The sequence below is a fragment of the Pocillopora verrucosa genome, chromosome 14, assembly GCF_036669915.1.
Source record: "Pocillopora verrucosa isolate sample1 chromosome 14, ASM3666991v2, whole genome shotgun sequence".
Classification (NCBI taxonomy): domain Eukaryota; kingdom Metazoa; phylum Cnidaria; class Anthozoa; order Scleractinia; family Pocilloporidae; genus Pocillopora; species Pocillopora verrucosa.
The window spans coordinates 3717590-3735318 of NC_089325.1; the positions used below are offsets into that span (position 1 = coordinate 3717590).

Here is a 17729-nt window from a genome sequence, read left to right on the forward strand (position 1 = left end):
ATCTCGCCATGAACAAGGTAGCTTTCTGACAAGTTACAGACAGGTCGTCGTAAAACACGCGCAGATCATTAAAACAGCGTATTTTATTAAACAAAGGAACTGTACAGAAGTCTTGAATAAAAATGAAAAAGTACGATTTGTTGTTCTGATTCGTCCTTTACTTTGTGCCGTTCTGGTCTTTTATTTAACACAAGGTTCCTTTTTGATTTTATCAGAATCAATAATTTTTATATTTTGTCGCCTGTTCCACGCACTATGCTTGCCGGGCAAGCGAAATGGCGCGGTGAGCGAGCAAAAAAAAAAAAAAACGAGAAGGGGACTATCGAGAGCGACAACTGTTCTCAGAGCCCCGCCAATTCAATTCAACGTTCGACGTGGCCTTTAACTTTTTGAAAAAGTTCCTGTAACTTGTCCTCAGGAAAACTTTCGGAAGGAAGTTGAGACATGTCGATGTAAAGCAGCTTGGCAAAAATCAAAGCCAGTTGGCCGGGAGGCGGCCAATCAATGAACTCAAACAGCACTGGGATGATAGGCTTTCGTAGAGTATCAGCCAGAGTGACTTCTCTTTGGCACATTTCGGATATGCAGTAACGCTTTGTAACACAACATATCACGACCTGAACGGAAACAAACAAAAAGTGTAGTTACTATCAGAGATATGTATCTCAGGATTAGATCTTTGACACCCCCATGTTTTTTAACTTTACCCAGGAGAAACCTCGTCGAAGTGCTTGCTAGATTTCCCACCCTTCAGGGTCTACATATGACATTGAGTACACCGGTGCATGGCTACTGAAATTACTTTCCCGGTACATGTAAAATTCAGAGATCGAGACTGGAACTAGGACTGGGAGCTGACTCTTCCTGGATGGGACACTTAGTCTAACGTAGGTAGCGCGCCCCCTCCTTCCCGACACCAGAATTTCATCAGATTCCCCAGACAGTCTGTTGTTACCAATTTCTACTTCTGGGTGGAAAGGGTTGCGTGTCTCAAAGATCCAGCCGGGCTCGGACCCGGATCTCTTCACTTGGAGTCCTGCGCGCCAACCATCAGGCCGCCTCTCCCGTTCCTAGGGGCGGGTAGTGAAGCAAACGGTCATAAATTCTCGTAACTTGGATTTTCAAGAGTCACCTTTGACGCTCTGATTCCTGCGTCTATCTCGGCATACAAGGCGTCTCCTCCACCCATCTGACCGATATCCATCCAGCAATCGAACCCAGCCTCCTCTAGCGTGTTCCTCAATACTTTCACAGTGTCCTGGAGACCCCACTGATATGAGATAAACACTGCAAGGCGGACCGCGATCTCTGAAGGGCTATCAATGTCGTCTACAATAAGGAAAAATAAATTCACACTGCGTGAACTCCTCCGTAAAATAAGAGTGTATATTCCAGCAGTGGATTTTTTTAAGATTAAATGGTGACGGAATTTACGAAAGGAACTGCATTATTTTGTTTGCAGTTTCTTTCAGCCTACTAGTGCCTGTGAAATCATGTAGTGATGAAAATAACAGTTTCGGAATGATTACCTTCGAAAGTTTTAATTCGAAGTGCATCTGGAGGACTCACCTCGTCACTCTGAAACAAAAGGAGAAGCTTAATTAACTTATCATAGATTGAAACTATTCTAATAACAAGTTGTGAAGTGAAAATACAACAAAATGCAATTTCATTTTGACAACACGGTTTTTTTGCCACAATCATTGGTTTTCAAACTTTTCAACCAGTCAGAGAGCAAATGAATATGCGTGTAATGAGAAGACCAGCAAGCGATTCACTTACTAAAAGTAACAGTCCTGAACTGAGAAATTTAGAGCAGAAACGGGATTGTACCCTTTCAAATACTTTACAGTTTGAAACTGCTAAAACCAGAGCAAAGTGTTCCACGGCATTCTATTGGAGAGGTAAAGGTGAGGTCAGGAATCAAACCACAGCTCAGGTTGGTTTAAGCAACATGAAACGACTGGGAATGTTGCTACTCTTCCTTGGACAGAATACCAGCTCATCGCAGATTATTCTCAGCATTTGCCCAGGTTTCCGACAGTCTGCTCATATCATTTATATTTAAGGTTGATCAAAAGGCGGAACAGTTGTTCAAAAGGACGGATAACGCTATCCGATGGATAAAACGTTGTCCGTCGGATAAGAGTTAACAAAACGTACAGTGCTATGACCGGATACAAGATGATTCAGCGTATAGCGTTATCCCTCCCTCTCCCTCGAACAACTGGGGCCTGCTTGGAAAGAGGCAGAGCGAAAATGAGTCTTGCCCTTGCACACAAAAATGACGCAGCCAGACCGATCGATCCCACAAGAGACGTCAAGAAAATAAAAAAAATCTCAAAGAAGGACGGTGTAGTTTCATCGATGTAAAATTTTCAAGTTAAGACGGTTAAAAGTCTTAAATTACCTTTTTAACACAACCACACCATTTCTCTAAACCAGGAATCTCCAGTCGTGAACGGGCACCGAACGTCTTCGTGCAAATTAATTTTCCGTCGTTTGAAACGGGAATGAAATGAATGCAGGCGCTTTCGGTACATGACTTGGTCTTGTGTTTTGTGCAGGCTTTGTTGCAACACAAAGGACAAGCTACGGATAATTCATAACGCATGTTACGAAGACATGCAAAGTCACTTGATAGACTACTCAGAATCGAATCCAGGCGCTCGCGGACCAAACCGGCTTGGCCACCTCCTTCGTCATTCGAGTTCTTTGTCTGGAGAATCACTTTCACAAACGACTGTTTGCCAATAAGAAATAAATCATCCTCGCCCAGAATAAACCTAGCAAGGTTTTGAAATAGGTTTGGTTCGTCTGTGCAGCCCAACTCGGGACAAACCGAGATGAACCGAGAAACGAGCTGCGGAAACAAACCGTGTGGGAGAAAGCCATCAGGAAAGTTGATGTACAGAGGACAAATTTGGCTCTCTGTCGTGTCCAGTTCTGTCTCTGGACACGAACAGAGCTGTGCCGGGACAAAATACTTCACAGCCGGCGAATCTTCTCCAGCTTCACTTTTAGGCGTGAACCTTGCAATCAGACCATACATTTCCATCATGGAGAGAATGTCGCTCTGTGATTGGCCATCGCACAGGAATTCGGCAAACACGTGATCAACTAAGCGCATACTCAGAAGGCCAGTTTCTTCAAGTTCGTTCCAGGCTGCTGCATGACGCGGATTCTTGAATTAAAAAGACATTCGATCAATGATTTTGCAAAATAATCTTCAAGTCTGACCCCTCTTAAGATGACCGAAACTTAAATTTACTTTTGAACGACAGAGGTATAAAGGGAACTGTAAATGCAAATCAAAACACGCACAAGTTAATATAAAAGTTACATTATTTTAGTGGGAAAGAAATGTTCCTTTTCACAAGCACTTCAGCAGTATTTCAGTCCCCAGAATGGTAAATTTGAGGGAATTTTTAAAGAATGTTTGACACATTTTGCCTAAGAATTGCTGGTAAGAGGTTTTAAAAATGATGGCAATTTAACAACACCAAATTTAAAGGGCTCGAGATCGAACCATCTGTCGACGCTCGAAAGTGGTTCTGGGCTCGAAGAATTTCTTGCTTTTTGCCCTCAACTTCTTCCCAGCTCCCTTTCCCTTCCCACCCTTCGGACGCTAGCGAGTCTCTCACTCTCATTTGTTCCACGAGGTTCGATGAGAAACCCTGGGCACGAGCTTGTTACTTCTCCTGCACGAGGTGTCTAAAAGAAAAGGTTTCACCGTATCGAAGAGTAAGATGGAATCCTTACGGAAAGGTCAACAATATACCTGTTCATCAAAAGGTCGAATAGTGATGAGCTTCCTGAACAAATGAATCAGCCATTGTGTTTGAAGGACTACAGTGTCACCATGCCAGATGATAATACCCAGGTCGTGATAAAAATCTAACATGGCTACCATCTCCGCCTCGTCCTCGATGAGGCATGTCTTACTCACGATGAAGTAGAGCTGAGAAACCTTCAGGTAGAAAATTTTCTGTTGCACCAGCGCTTCAACGACCCTCTCGAAGTTAAACCAACGTACGGGGACATCTTCTCCCATGTATGGCTCTAAGCGTAAGACCTGCAAACAATTTGAATCAATCAATAACCCCATGAAAAAATAGTTCTGTGTTCTGTGGTTCGAACTATTTTCTTGGTGTGACATTTTTCAAACCAGTCTAGTCTCTAGAGCAATGTTCAATCGCGTAAAAAAAACTAACGAAATCATTCATCAATACGATTTGTCTATGAAATCATCACAAGAGCTTTTCAAGACGATTGTTGCCAGTCCCTCAGGCGATTTCGCAACACGTTCCTTGGAGCTTGTGATTATCAGAAATCAAGAAAACCAGAAAGACTGATGGCTGGCGCAGTGAACCAGTCATATGGGGGTTTTCCACAAATGTCAACCAGTAATAACAGAATATCATCCTTCACGATGAACTCAATAGGCTAGTATCGCAAGAAGGTTTTTCTATGCTTCGAAGATGTTCAAGTTGATCATTGCACTTACCTCTCTTATCTCCTGTCGAACCTTCTGGACACCTTCGTCTTCCCCAGACCGCGTATTATCCACTCGGTGAAACGGTCTGCGAACGTGCTGCTCGTAGGTCTTCCCCGAGAGGCTCTTCTTTATTTGAGTCTCCATGCGTTTAGGGTCCTCGAACGGGTTGTCAGCGTGAGTACCTACTATGATTACCGGGGGTCTCAAATACGGCTGTTCCTCTTCCTGGTCCTTCTCTTTAGCCCTAACCTCTGCACTAAGGTTGTGTATAGAAACAAGCCACGATAGAATGCTGTCCAAGTTGGTTTCCTCTCCGCTGGAATGTGGAATAAAATCGTGCACGCCCTGACGAACACAGGGCTCCATATTGGCGCTCAGTTCCTTGCTCAAGTTGTACACCAGCACGTAAACAGCCCGTGGGGAGAGAAACACAGGGTGCGAGGCGTAATACAGATGTTGCCCCGCGAAGTCCCAAATTGTGACAACTGTTTCTCTGTCGCTTTCCTGTTGATCATAGCCTGCTTGACTGTCTAAGTATTTAGCGACTAAAGATTGAACATTTTCAGGCACGGTTCGCGAACTGTCAACCTCGATGTGAAATAGCTCTGCATCTTGCAATAACTCAGCTAAGTCGGTGTCGGCTGCAGACGAATGCTCCATTGAAGTGTCTGTGGGGATGTCCTGTGCCGGAAAACTTGTTGCTGGTACTGCGACCTTTACAAAAAGTGATAATCATGACATCAGCAGACTAAAATAGGACTAGTATTTTCTTATCTCAACCCTTTATATCCTTCCACCGGAGTGTCTTGGCTTTATACTGCTCTCTGTGCATTTCCTTAGTTGCTAAGAAGGAGAATTTGTTTAACAAGCAAGAGCTTCGTTAAATGGTGATCATTTCCTTTATTCTCATGACCTCAATGTTTAAGTCGAGGTAGATATTGTCAGAAATAAATTAGATGCTAATCCCTTTTAGGAATCAAAGGGATAACAGACAACTGCTATTCAGCACATGCCAAAAAAATGTTCTCTAAACTACGCGTGTTATGTTTCGTCCTCCTGCTTGACAGCCAAATAATAACAATCACGTCTGACACTGGACATATCTTATTGAACAGCAATCGAGCCACTGAAAAACGTAAATATCCGTGTCTATAACCAAAAGGACAGGTCAAGATCATATTCTCGCACAAAACATTGTTCACAAAGCAGTCCAAATCAACCGAAACATAACCTATCGAATAGCAAACATAAAAACTGCTTTACGGTCTCTCAGAAGTTCCGGTACTTACTAGTCCCGTACAATAGCTTTTTGTTTGCTACTTTTACATTCAGGATCGAGATGCTATACATTAGTTTTGAAATTCATACTATAAAAATGAGCCGGGACCCCGCAGTGCAATTCTTTAGGTGTCGATCTTAGGCTTGTACAGTGCGTCAAAGAGCTCAGTTTTTCAATGTTTTCCTTACAGTCGACCCACCATACCTGGTTACTCTGTGGCGCTGATACCCCCTGTGTGACATCAGTTTGCACAGGGTCAACTTCCGAGGAGTTGACCTCTGGCTTCTTTTCCTCGTCCCTTGAGCGCAACTCGCCAACGACAAGTCTTGCAATATCATCCGCAAACTCACACGTAAATTTCTCGTTTTTTACGAGCTGCCAGTTCATTACGCGGTCAACGTCCAATTCGAAACGAGACGGGTCTACTTCAATTCCTTCAGTACTTTGTTCGCCGGGATCAAACTTCAAACCTAGAAGCGACTTCTTCAAACTTGTCTTTCCGGCTCTGTTCTGGCCAATCAGCATGACGCGCCCACGATACACCCGGACCTTACCCTTTTTAAGAGCTCGCTGAAAAGCATGCTCCGCCTCGATTCCGCGAGCTTGGATCTCGGGAGGAACTGGTGAATGGAATGAAAATAAATATTATGAACAGTAAACTTCGCGCGAATTTCTTTCTAAGAAATGTCGAGCGAGTTACTCCATTAAATTCTCTAAGTCAGCACCGTAGGAAATGTATAGAGAACAGTACGGAGAATACGAGCACTGTTATGTACTGTTGAGAACTCGTTGGTCGTACTGATTTGTACTCATTGCCAACCCGCCACCTCTCGTTGCCTCTGTATGAAATTCATATTAAGCAGAAGTTAGTAATGTATTCAATACTACATATTTTTCGAACTCACCAGCTGAATCTTTGTCAGGTTTTGCTTCTGATGAGGTGTGAGTTGCCTCTTGTTCAACATTTTGTTTCAGTGTTTCCCAACAGATATCTTCATGTCCTAAAAATATTATGCAATGAACACTCTTAGAGAGAAAGTATCAGCAACAAGACAAGACCTTTCAATTTTGTGGCGCGGAAAATTGACGAATTAGAAATGAAACTTTTATTTGTTGGAAACTATTGAATATTGGTTCGGGAAGAAAGTGTAAAGAAAGGGACCCACGGTAATTTAAAATGAGTGACGAAAGTTTTCTGTTTGGTTTTCGTCGCTATGTGATTGGTCTAGAAAACTCGCACCACTCCTTTAACCAGCCAAAAGCTACTTTTGTTATCATCCTTTGTTATGATTGGCTCTTGTGATTATGTTGTGATCATTTTGGACTTGGTTGTAAGACACTCAACCAAAAATCTCTCCATAAACATAGAGGGAACAGGAATGGCTGCAGACGTTGAGATAAAAACGAATTTCGAGTTGTTTTTTTTTTACTGAGCTTACGCTGAAGTGCTATGTAGAACTGTACGATGTAAACTACACACCAGGGTGACTGTCATACGACTGTTTTCTAGTTAAGCCCGCCCAACTCAATAAAAGCAATTATCTCAATTTACTATTGAAACTGTAAATCAGACAAAGCTACACAGTTATCTCTCAAAAAAAAACTTCACCGAACTTTTAACTTACCGAGGAGTTCTTCCGCGTTTGAAGGATCAAGCAGACCCATTGAGCCATTCCTTTTTTCACAAAGCCATGCCTCATTGCTCGAGGAACTGGCCACTTTCTGTTCTCTACATAAAATAAAATTAACTTTCAAACTTTTGACCCCTTAGAGTAACTAACATCTAATAGCACGTGGGTGGAGCTTCATATCATGAATTGTCACTACCGAGGTCTGAGTGATCTGCTGAAGCCTTCAGACCTTGGCAGTGATAATTCATAGTATCATGCGAAAACCCAATTCTATAATTGAATAAAGGGGTAAGTTTCTAAAGAAACTGTGGTGCTGCGTCGGTGGGAGAGTATAGCAGGTAATTTAGTGTTAACAACTGGGTTGAAAACGTAAATTAGCCACCGTAAAGGGTAAAAAAGCTGACGTTTCGAGCGTTAGCCCTTCGTCAAAGCGATTAGACGAAGGGCTAACGCTCGAAACGTCAGCTTTTTTACCCTTTACGGTGGCTAATTTAGGTTTTTAACCCAGTTGTTAACACTAAATTACCTGCAATTCTATAATTGTCTCATTATTCATTTTTTAAACAATCTGCAAAAGAGGACACCTCTCTTTAAGTCTGTAAAAGTTTGAGAACAGTACACGAACGAGGGGCTAGGAAACTAGGCAGACTTTGAATTCGAAATAATAACACATTATCTGCTGCAGACATTGGGCACACTTTGAACTTGAAATAATAACCCAATATCTGCTGCAGACATTGGGCACACTTTGAACTCGAAATAATAACCCAATATCTGCTGCAGACATTAGGTTATCATGTCAACTTCACACGCCATTGTATATTGACTGTATACTCTCGACCAATCAGAGTCTTCATAGTAAGTCAAATTTACAATAACATTTCAAACATGGCAACTGCAAGATAGAATTGCTAAATTCCGAAATTTTATGGTAAAGAAAAATATGAATTAAATGAGTTTGAAAATAATTCCAACCACATTACATAAAACTATTTTTTCATGGGGTTAATGATTGACCAGATGAAAAATATTTTCCAGTCTTAAAGGAATAAGATGTGTTTTATAGTACTCACAGAAATTGAAATGCTTTTGAAATCAACAGAATAACTTCCCCTTTTTTGCAACTGAGTTGATGTGGCACTTGACGATTACAATCTACTTTGACCAGTAGTTTGGGAAGAGAAAAAGTCTGTAAATTAAAAAAAAAAAAAAAAAAAAAGAAAATTAGTTAATGAGTTGGATACCTTAGTGTTTAATGGACTATTTTCATCAATCATATTTTTGTGCAATATCATTCTACTGTTTTAACACATCCTAACACAACTATTCACCATCTCAATGTCCCTGGCCAGTGGTGGATATTTACCTCACTGCTTTGCAGCTTGGTAAATATCTATCAGTGACTACAAGCCACCTCTGCTTTGGTGTATAGTTGTTAATTATTATTTATAAAACACTCACTGAAAGAGTTTTTGCAACATCAGACATAAGAGGTCTGCTCTTTGGGTTTTTTGCATTGCATTGATCAAATAAATCCTTCAGCACATCAGGTATGAGGACATTATTTACAAGCTGTGAAAGAAACAGAAAATTGTTATCAGGATAACTAACTGTGTTTTGAAAAACCAAACAGTCATCTGATTAGTCTTTCCAAAACTTAAATTCACCGCACTGATCACACTCTAAATTAAATGGTAACCTTATTGTGAGCAGGAAATAACTGTGGCAACAACAAAATGCTTGAATATTGAGTGATTTTCAATAGCTTAATTTGTGGCCTAAGTGGCTGTTTCAGATCCAAACTGTCCAATTTCACCCATCAGATTACATATAGGACAGTTAAGCTGCCAATAAAAATTATGGACTTTCAGACATCAGCCAATAAAACTCAACTACCTAGCTAATCAAAATAAAGAAAACTTCTAACATCAGGTTGAGAGGTCCACATTGAAAACATAGCAAAATGTACAAAATTAACCAGCAAATGATTATTATTAAGTTTCAATAAGATGGATATGTGCTCTTGCATTAAATTTTTCAATCCTGAGTTTCTTGTATTTTGTCACTGACACAAATAGTTGGTAATCTTACTTTGTGACATACAATTCAGAGACATACAATTCATTCTCCGCCAATTTGAAATCACTTCCCCACTAACTCCCCAAATTGTGCTCCACTTAGTCCTATTACTATTTAATTTTCCCTAGTACAGTATATTAGGCACAGCTCCATGCTTTTGAAAAAAAGGTTATTTTAATTAGTATTTTGTACATGGGAACCGATTACTCAATTGCAACTGATAATGTTATTGACTGCTAAACTCAACTAGAATTTTGTCATTCTTAAGATTTTAAAGAACTTGCCACTTTACTCTTCAAAGGTCTTGTGATCAGGTTACAAATTAGGTGATGAATGACACAAACTGAAAGTCCTTTGCCGGACAAAACTCAGGCAGAAAATCCTACCATGGGATTACTTCTTAAATCTCAGGGCTTACTTTAATTATAGTTGGTGATACCTTTTCCCTTGTCGAGGATAATAAATCCTGATGGTGTGCCAGATTACGAAACAAATCTTTGGCAATTAGTGCAAACCAGCTTACTGTCTCCCCTTTCTTTGTAGAAGAACTGGAAGGAAATTAAAAAAAAACAGAAGATAGAATTTATTGGTAAGAACAATGTGTACAAAAACCCTAAAAGAGAACTCTGGAATTTTTTTTTCAACAATTCACATGAAAGGTATCAATATTATTATAATACTAACTCTTTCTTGTCTCTTTGAAAACATCCCCAGAGCCCTCCCAATTTGATCTGCAAATAGAAAAAAAGTTTCATTATCTTGAGATGCCTTGAGTGAGTTGATTTGTGGCCTGCATTGAATCAATGCAAAGAGTGTTGAAACGCACAGTTCACATGAAACCATTTGCCAGTGTGCACCAGCATCAGTTTCACTCTGACAAAGGGCCAACACTTGAAACATCAGCTTTGAACTCTATACAGTGGCCAATTTATGTTATCAACTCAGCTAATAACACTAATTAAAATTACCCTGTTATACTATCCCACTGACACACCACCAGTTTCTTTAGAAACTTACCCCTGTTATGCACCAGCATCTGGTCTGCTTCATAATTACCATCATGATAACTGACTAAACCCATAAACTCCCAGAAGTGATTTACATGCAACTTCACCCTATAATATCCATAAAACAACCAGCAAACAACTTATAGGAATACTCAAACTGATCAAGTAGAAGTTTTTGTCTCATCTAACACCAAATTCTCTCAAGTAATTTAAAGCAAATGTGTAGCAGCTAAAAGGGAGAATTTATAATCAGACCTTGGGAGATAAAAGGTTGAAAACAACCCAAACCTTGAAAAAACGGGCTACAATGGACAAAAAAAAAGGCTTTCAAAAGTTAGTGACAAAAAAGAGGGAAGATTGAAAATATGAAAGAAAAAGTTAAGGGCATGTTAACATGTTCCTCTCCTTATACCAGCTAAAGAGTGAAGGTGTAAGTCCATGAATAGTTCAAACAAACATTCATTATTAATAATCAGTTCAGAAAACCAACTATAACCAACTAGGTGTGACAACATGAGAGTAATTTTGAGTACACTTTCATCAACCTGTACCTTGCCAGGTGCGACCACAAATACAGATGAAGCCACTATTCGTGTATGAACTAGACCTATGCTTTCAAGGTATTCCATGGCCGCCGCAATCTGGGAAATCATCTGCAGCAGACTGTACACTGACTGCCGTGGCATGGCTTCCACGATGTTCCCATACATGGCAAAATCCACCACCTAAAGTAAACATCATTGATCTAAGTGCAGTACTGAATTACCAGTTCAAACATGATTTCAATTCTAGCAAATTCTTGCAGCTTCCAGCTGTAATTTATGAGGAAACATGCAACAGCTAAAGGAGAGAAGTAAAAATCACATATTAGAGTTAAAAAGTGTTAAAAAAAGTCTGTTGATACATGTACCTAATACAAAATAAAAACTGCTGGTTACAGAACCTAATTTTTTTCACCTTCAATTTTGGGCCTGTAAACAGTACAGGCCTGAGAGTTCATTTTAATACTATGCAGTGTTTATTTCTTTTATCTTCACTTACCAGAGCTATGGAGTTAGTGTACAGTCCAGGCAAAATCACTCCATAAAGATGAAGGACATTCTCATGATTCAGTGATGCCGATAATTCTGCCTCATGGAGAAAATGTTTCCTTTGGGACGGAGCTCGGTCATACCTTAAACAAACTCTAATCTACAATTAAGAAATGAACACAATGAAGTCAAGTAATATTCATAACAATTCCAATTCAATAATTTTTTGAAATAATATTGTAATTGCCATGGGCAACTGGATAAATTCAAATCTGCCCAAGTCATACCAATCAGAATATTATGCTGTATTTAATTAACCTTTTCTCCATTTGGTTTTGTCCAGATGGCTTCAAAAACAGATCCAGATACTGGTCCTGATGAAATCTTCTTCACAACATGAATTTCATCAACAGATATAAATGGTACTCCATGGGACTCCAATTGAGCTTTGTAGGGAAGTTTTCCATGTGTCTAAAAGGAAGGAAGATACCAACAGTTACACTTGACTTTTGTTTTCTTATAACCACAGCTATTCATTATCTGTACAACTCTGCTCATGTTTGAGCATAAATGCTGCAACCTGATTGGCTTTGCTAGTCTGTACCAGTTCTTTATTTGAGAGAGTACAAGTAAAGTGGGTAATCATGAAGAACTGCTCCCCTTTACCAACAGTGGGTCAACAACTTAGCAATAGGCCACTCAATTTTTATATGCAATTGATGATTGACAACTGATATACTCAATAGTCCATTTTACAGTGGAGTGCTTGGTTGCCAAGCCTTTGAACAGGATTGAGTGAATTTATGTTATAATAATCCTTTTCTTCCAAGAAAGCATGCATAGCTTCCACCATTCACCACATGCCAATGGTGGTTATTGTGTGTGTGTGCCCAGAGAACCATAATCCAGCCAGTTCATTATCTGAGTCACCTTATAAGGAAATACATTGTGCCAACCGTTGCAGAGCTGAAAAAAGCTCCAAATATCCTAACATTCAAGGTTTAAATATAATTTAATAAAACCATTATTAAAACTCACATCCAACATGTACTCAAGGAATCATTGTTAAATAACCCCATTGCAAAGTCTTTAGAAACTTAACTTATGTCATCATTATAACCTGTATGTGAGGTTTAGCTATTACATCATGGGCTCATCCTCCATTATAAACAAAAGAAACCCAAACCTACCAGCGCCAAATTAACAAAATCAGCTGTCCCTACTTGCTGTGGAAGTTGTTTCAGCTGGTCTTTAGCAAATTTAGGAAGAAGTCTAAATCTCCTAAGTGCTTCATCATCTAGTCCATTCAAATCAGCTATAGAACGGATTTTCAAGTCATAACACAACACATTGAAACTATCTCTGAGGTTGTGTTCAGCCAGAAGAAGATAAAGCTTGTCAAGTTCAGTTAAATTTTCCACTCGAAGACTCCTTGGGGCCTATACAAGAAGAACATCATAATTACTTTTAACAATATATACCGCAGAACCCTTCCATGTGACCACCCTGTTTACCCTTTCACTCCCTGCAGACAACAAAAAAGGAATGAATTTATCCTAACAATGTTACATAATTTCAAACAGAGAAGTGATGAGAAAGAATGTAATTATCAACTAGAAGATACTGTTTGATGTAACAAAATAGCCTTATTTGTGGATTAGACGCAAACACCTTAATCTAGCATCCAGTTTACAAAACATCGAGGAACTATGTCTCCTACCCATTCATAGGACCATCTCATCACCATTATTACTCCCTTTTGGAGCTGAAACTTGAGATTATTTAAAGCCTCAACAATTGAACCCTTCAACTCCCAAAAGTAATTGATACTTAACTTTTCCCTAAAATATGCGCACATTATTCAGCAAATAGGTTATGAGAATACTCAAACTTATCAGGTAGAAGTTGTTATCTTGATCTAGCACCTAATTCTTGCAACTCATTTACAAGGTAACGTGTAGCAGCTAGAAGGGAGAATTAACAATCAGACCTTGGGAGTTAAAAGGTTAAATGGCTTCCTATCAAGTTTAAAACTAGAAATATTGATTACTCTGGTTGATGGCTTGCAACATGGCCTTTTGAACACAAATTTTCTCAAATAATTAAAAAAAGTCAAGTTTTAATCCTTAAACTCCCTTGAGTGACTAAGACAGAACTTCTCATTACAATATCAATACAATATCAACCAGATAAGTAATGAGAAGAAAGAAAAATATAAATTTGGGGATAGTTAGTTGATCCAATGCTTAACTCTCTGAACTAACAACATAAGACTTGTATGGTTGACAGAAAGGAGAATTACAAATTTGATCTGAGAGTTAAAGGGTTAAATAAACAACTACCATGACACTTACATTTTTATCTGCCTTTGGTTGTCTCTTAAGCTTTTTCATCATATTGAAAGTAACCAGAGACTCCTAAAAGAGATTTAGACAAAGAAGAGTGGGACGAAAGAAAAACTGTACATCACGTACCAGCAAGTGTGTCGAAACTTTGGGGGGTGTGGCATCAATAAACATAGCGCTCTAAATTGCTTTTTCCCACATGGGTAGACTAGACTTTTTCGATGATATTTGAAATATTGCATTCATATGTTGGCAATGAAACTAACAAAGAAAAAAGAAGCAGTATCAGTGATGATTTGAGTACGTTCTGAGGCTTGATTCATCGGTAATGGAGCAAATATGTATTATTTAAGGAAAAGTATGCACAATCGATCAGCGATAAAAATTCAAGTTTTCCCATTCAAACGGCATAGAAACGGAACTCTTGGTAAGATATATACTTACATGACACCAAAACTCGCATCTTACTGATTAGACAAAAACAAACCGCTTTCTATCAATTTCCTGTGTATTGAGAATGTTTCGTGCACCGAGTGCACGCTGCAATATCCACAAGGCGTTCCAAGTCGTTCGTCTCCAATCCTAGCATCTTGGTCACATGTAAAAATCTGGCCAATCAGAGGAAACATGCGTGGCTTACATGCGTTCTACAACCTTTGATCTTCCCTTACAACGAAGGTCTACGGATTTCGCCGGTCGAAGCCTAAGTTCTTGTCGAGTGTTTAATAGTTTTGGCTGATTCATTACTCTAGGATATTCAAAGTAAGTGGTAATTTCTTTATCTGACCTTTTAAATCTTTTGTGATTACTGTTTATTTATCCATGAAGCACATAATTCGTGAAAGTTGTGATTTCGAGTTGTGATATTAGAGAGCGTCACTCGCGCAAAAGATTCGATTCGATCGCAAAGTTACGAAAATATAGTGATTCTTGTGAGATGTTGAAGAAACTTCGGTTTTAAAGCTCACTTTAGCCTTCTTTCATTTAAAGTACTAAAAGGTTTTTTCCTTGAATTCCGCCTTTGCCGGTCGAAGATGTTCCAACGTGATTGGTCACGTGGCTCAGTTGAGATTAAAACTTCATTAACAAAATTTTTACGTTTGTCGATATTCTGTTGGCCACAGGAAAGCCTTAAAATATCAGTTTATTGCTGTTATACCCAATCTTGACCAATAATTTCTTTCGATACTTTCTGATTTGATATCGACATCGTTTTCGGAAGTGACGTTTTCTGTGCATTCCTTCGATAGTTTCCGCTCGTACAACCCTCGTCAATTTTGAAATGTACTTAATAATCACCGTCCCTCGCGGCGAATATTGTTTCCTTAAAACCTTTCTACCGTTTCCTTTTTATACTTTGTGTTTGTTCGGGAAGTGATAGTTCAGGTTAAGTGTAATATAGTAAAGGCTTAGTGGTGAAAAAAAGAAACTGCAAATCGAACTGCAACTCTTGTCACTTGGGAACTTGTACATGTGGAAACTTGTCCTCTTTACTAACTGTACGTCTTCCAACAATTGGTGAACTCGTCTAGATAAAGAAAAGGACATTCCTTCTGGCATAGGCTTCCCTTTTTTAATCAATTCTTGAAAGTATGCATTTGTTTTAAAGTTCATATTTGTAAAGATTTAATTTGCAACCAGCAGATTATTCCTACAGTTGTGTGAGAAATGTAACCTTTTTTCCATTTCTTTCAGATGGCAAAAGTGGTTCCAAGTGAGAAAAAGCTACATTTTATTGAGAACTTTGGACTTAGTGGTGCTGCTGCTATCATTTCCAAAACTGCTGCTGCCCCAATTGAGAGAGTGAAGCTTCTTGTTCAAAATCAAGATGAGATGTTGAAGGCTGGACGCTTGGATACCCCATACAAGGGTGTTGTGGACTGTACGATGAGGACATACAGAGCTGAGGGTTTTCTTTCTTTCTGGAGAGGTGAGAAGTTTTGATTCATAAGTCAGTCTGCCTCTTTGTAGTTAAAAGCAGTTCAAGCTGTCAGAGAATGTTTACTACTCTACTACTCCATCTGGATGGTAAACCATTCTATTGCAGATCTCCCTTCCCCCTCCTCGAATTTGAGAGGGGGGGGGGGAGAGGGAGTGATAGGCATGGAGTTGTGTGGAGAGCACTTGCCTCAACCGAAACAACCCAACTTTGGTTTGCAAACCTAGTGTAACTTGTGGGTTAATTTGGCTGATGGTTATCCTCCTAATTCTAAGGGTTTTTTTCCAGTCACTCTTCTCTCTTTTACAGAAACCCTCTCAAATGGTTGCTTTGCGACCTGTGTAATTGCTGATTTAAATTGTCTTGCTGGTGTAAAGAACAATTTAAATCTTGGGTGTAGAGTGAAAACAGAATTTAACATTTGCCAAACCCTTTAACTCCCAAGATCTGATTGTTAATTCTCCCCTCTAGCTGCTACACTTTTCCTTGTAAATTAGTTGCAAGAATTTGGTTTACGATCAAGATAACTTCTCATTGATAATTTAAAGTATACTCATAACTTTTTTGCTGGACAACATGAATGTTGTAGGGAGAAGGTAAATGTTAATAATTTCTGGGAGTTAAAGATTAATAGAACCATATACTCTTTTGCTCTTCTCCAGGTAACCTTGCCAATTGCATCCGTTACTTTCCAACACAAGCTTTGAACTTCGCTTTCAAGGATCAGATTAAGGCCCTTTTCAAACCCAAGAAAACTGATTCCTATGGGACCAAGTTTAGCAAGAATATTGCCTCTGGTGGAGCTGCTGGTGCCATGTCCTTGCTGTTCGTCTACTCTCTGGATTACTGCCGAACAAGGCTGGCCAATGATGCAAAGGCAGGTTCTAAAGGGGGTGATAGGCAGTTCAACGGCATTATTGATGTGTACCGCAAGACACTGGCATCTGATGGTATCGCTGGTCTGTACAGAGGTTTTGTCATTTCCTGTGTTGGTATCATTGTGTACCGTGGCTTCTATTTTGGTCTGTATGATACCCTGAAGCCACTTCTGTTGGGTGAAGATGCTGGACTGCTCATCTCCTTTGTCTTGGGTTATGGTGTAACAGTATCTGCTGGCCTGGCCTCTTATCCAATTGACACCATCCGTCGACGCATGATGATGACATCAGGAGAAGCAGTGAAGTACAAGGGTTCCATCGACTGCACTGTGCAGATTATCAAGGGCGAGGGTTTCATGTCCTTGATGAAGGGTGCTGGAGCAAACATCCTCCGTGGTATGGCAGGTGCTGGTGTCCTGGCTGGCTTCGATGAGTTCAAGAAATTGTATCTCAGTATTCGCTTCAAGGATGCCTAAATTTTTGAACTAATCTGACTGTATCAGCTGAATTACTGAGTGGATATTTTAACAGTTTTTGTGATTTTCACTGATGGGACAAGATTTGTCTGACATGTAAATGTTGCAAACTAAACTTGTTGGTGTTTTTTGGAACAGCTAAATATGTAGTGTGAAATGGTGCACAGTTAAAAATGTCCCAATTGACGGAAATGACTTATTAAAAAATAGTAAAGATTGTAGATCCTGTGTGTTTCTTTTAAATACAGCCCAGTCAGTCCTGAGCAACCAACCTTTTTCAGAATTAACCCTCTTTGGAAGTAACAGTGTTGTCTCTCAATCATTGGTCTTCCTTGCAGCAACTTTGTAGTCTCATAGAGAAACAAAGTGGGAAGAGTGAACTCTTGTGTACTGCTTCAATCACTTCCTGATTTTCTTTGTGTTTGTTTTTTAAAACTGTGACAACCATGGGAAAGCCAAGAGCCTGTTTCCCTTGTCCTTACTGTTTTAGTGCCCTACTTTGCAGGCTGTAACCACTAAAATTTTCTGCCTGAAGTACTCCTTAATACTGCCAAAAATTGCTTGGA

General features: G+C 39.5%; 2 protein-coding genes across 2 annotated transcripts; one reads left to right on the top strand and one right to left on the bottom strand.

The window, feature by feature from the left end:
- Nucleotides 1–65: 65 nt before the first annotated feature.
- LOC131769347 (uncharacterized) lies at nucleotides 66–14442 on the bottom strand. Its single transcript, XM_066160888.1, has 19 exons — nucleotides 14315–14442; nucleotides 13880–13942; nucleotides 12716–12964; nucleotides 11844–11996; nucleotides 11536–11685; nucleotides 11046–11219; nucleotides 10172–10218; nucleotides 9927–10035; nucleotides 8870–8980; nucleotides 8482–8597; nucleotides 7403–7506; nucleotides 6683–6778; nucleotides 5982–6397; nucleotides 4508–5212; nucleotides 3782–4075; nucleotides 2411–3184; nucleotides 1530–1578; nucleotides 1133–1329; nucleotides 66–617 (listed from the first exon to the last, which is right to left on the bottom strand). Exons 2-19 carry the CDS (start codon nucleotides 13919–13921, stop codon nucleotides 363–365), a joined length of 4041 nt encoding a protein of 1346 aa, XP_066016985.1. The 5' UTR covers nucleotides 13922–13942; nucleotides 14315–14442; the 3' UTR covers nucleotides 66–362.
- A 54-nt stretch (nucleotides 14443–14496) lies between these two features.
- LOC131769350 (uncharacterized) lies at nucleotides 14497–17384 on the top strand. The gene is made up of 3 exons (XM_059085074.2): nucleotides 14497–14632; nucleotides 15566–15800; nucleotides 16472–17384. The coding sequence occupies exons 2-3, from the start codon at nucleotides 15566–15568 to the stop codon at nucleotides 17161–17163; spliced, it is 927 nt and encodes a 308-aa protein (XP_058941057.1). The 5' UTR covers nucleotides 14497–14632; the 3' UTR covers nucleotides 17164–17384.
- The last annotated feature ends 345 nt before the right edge of the window (nucleotides 17385–17729 follow it).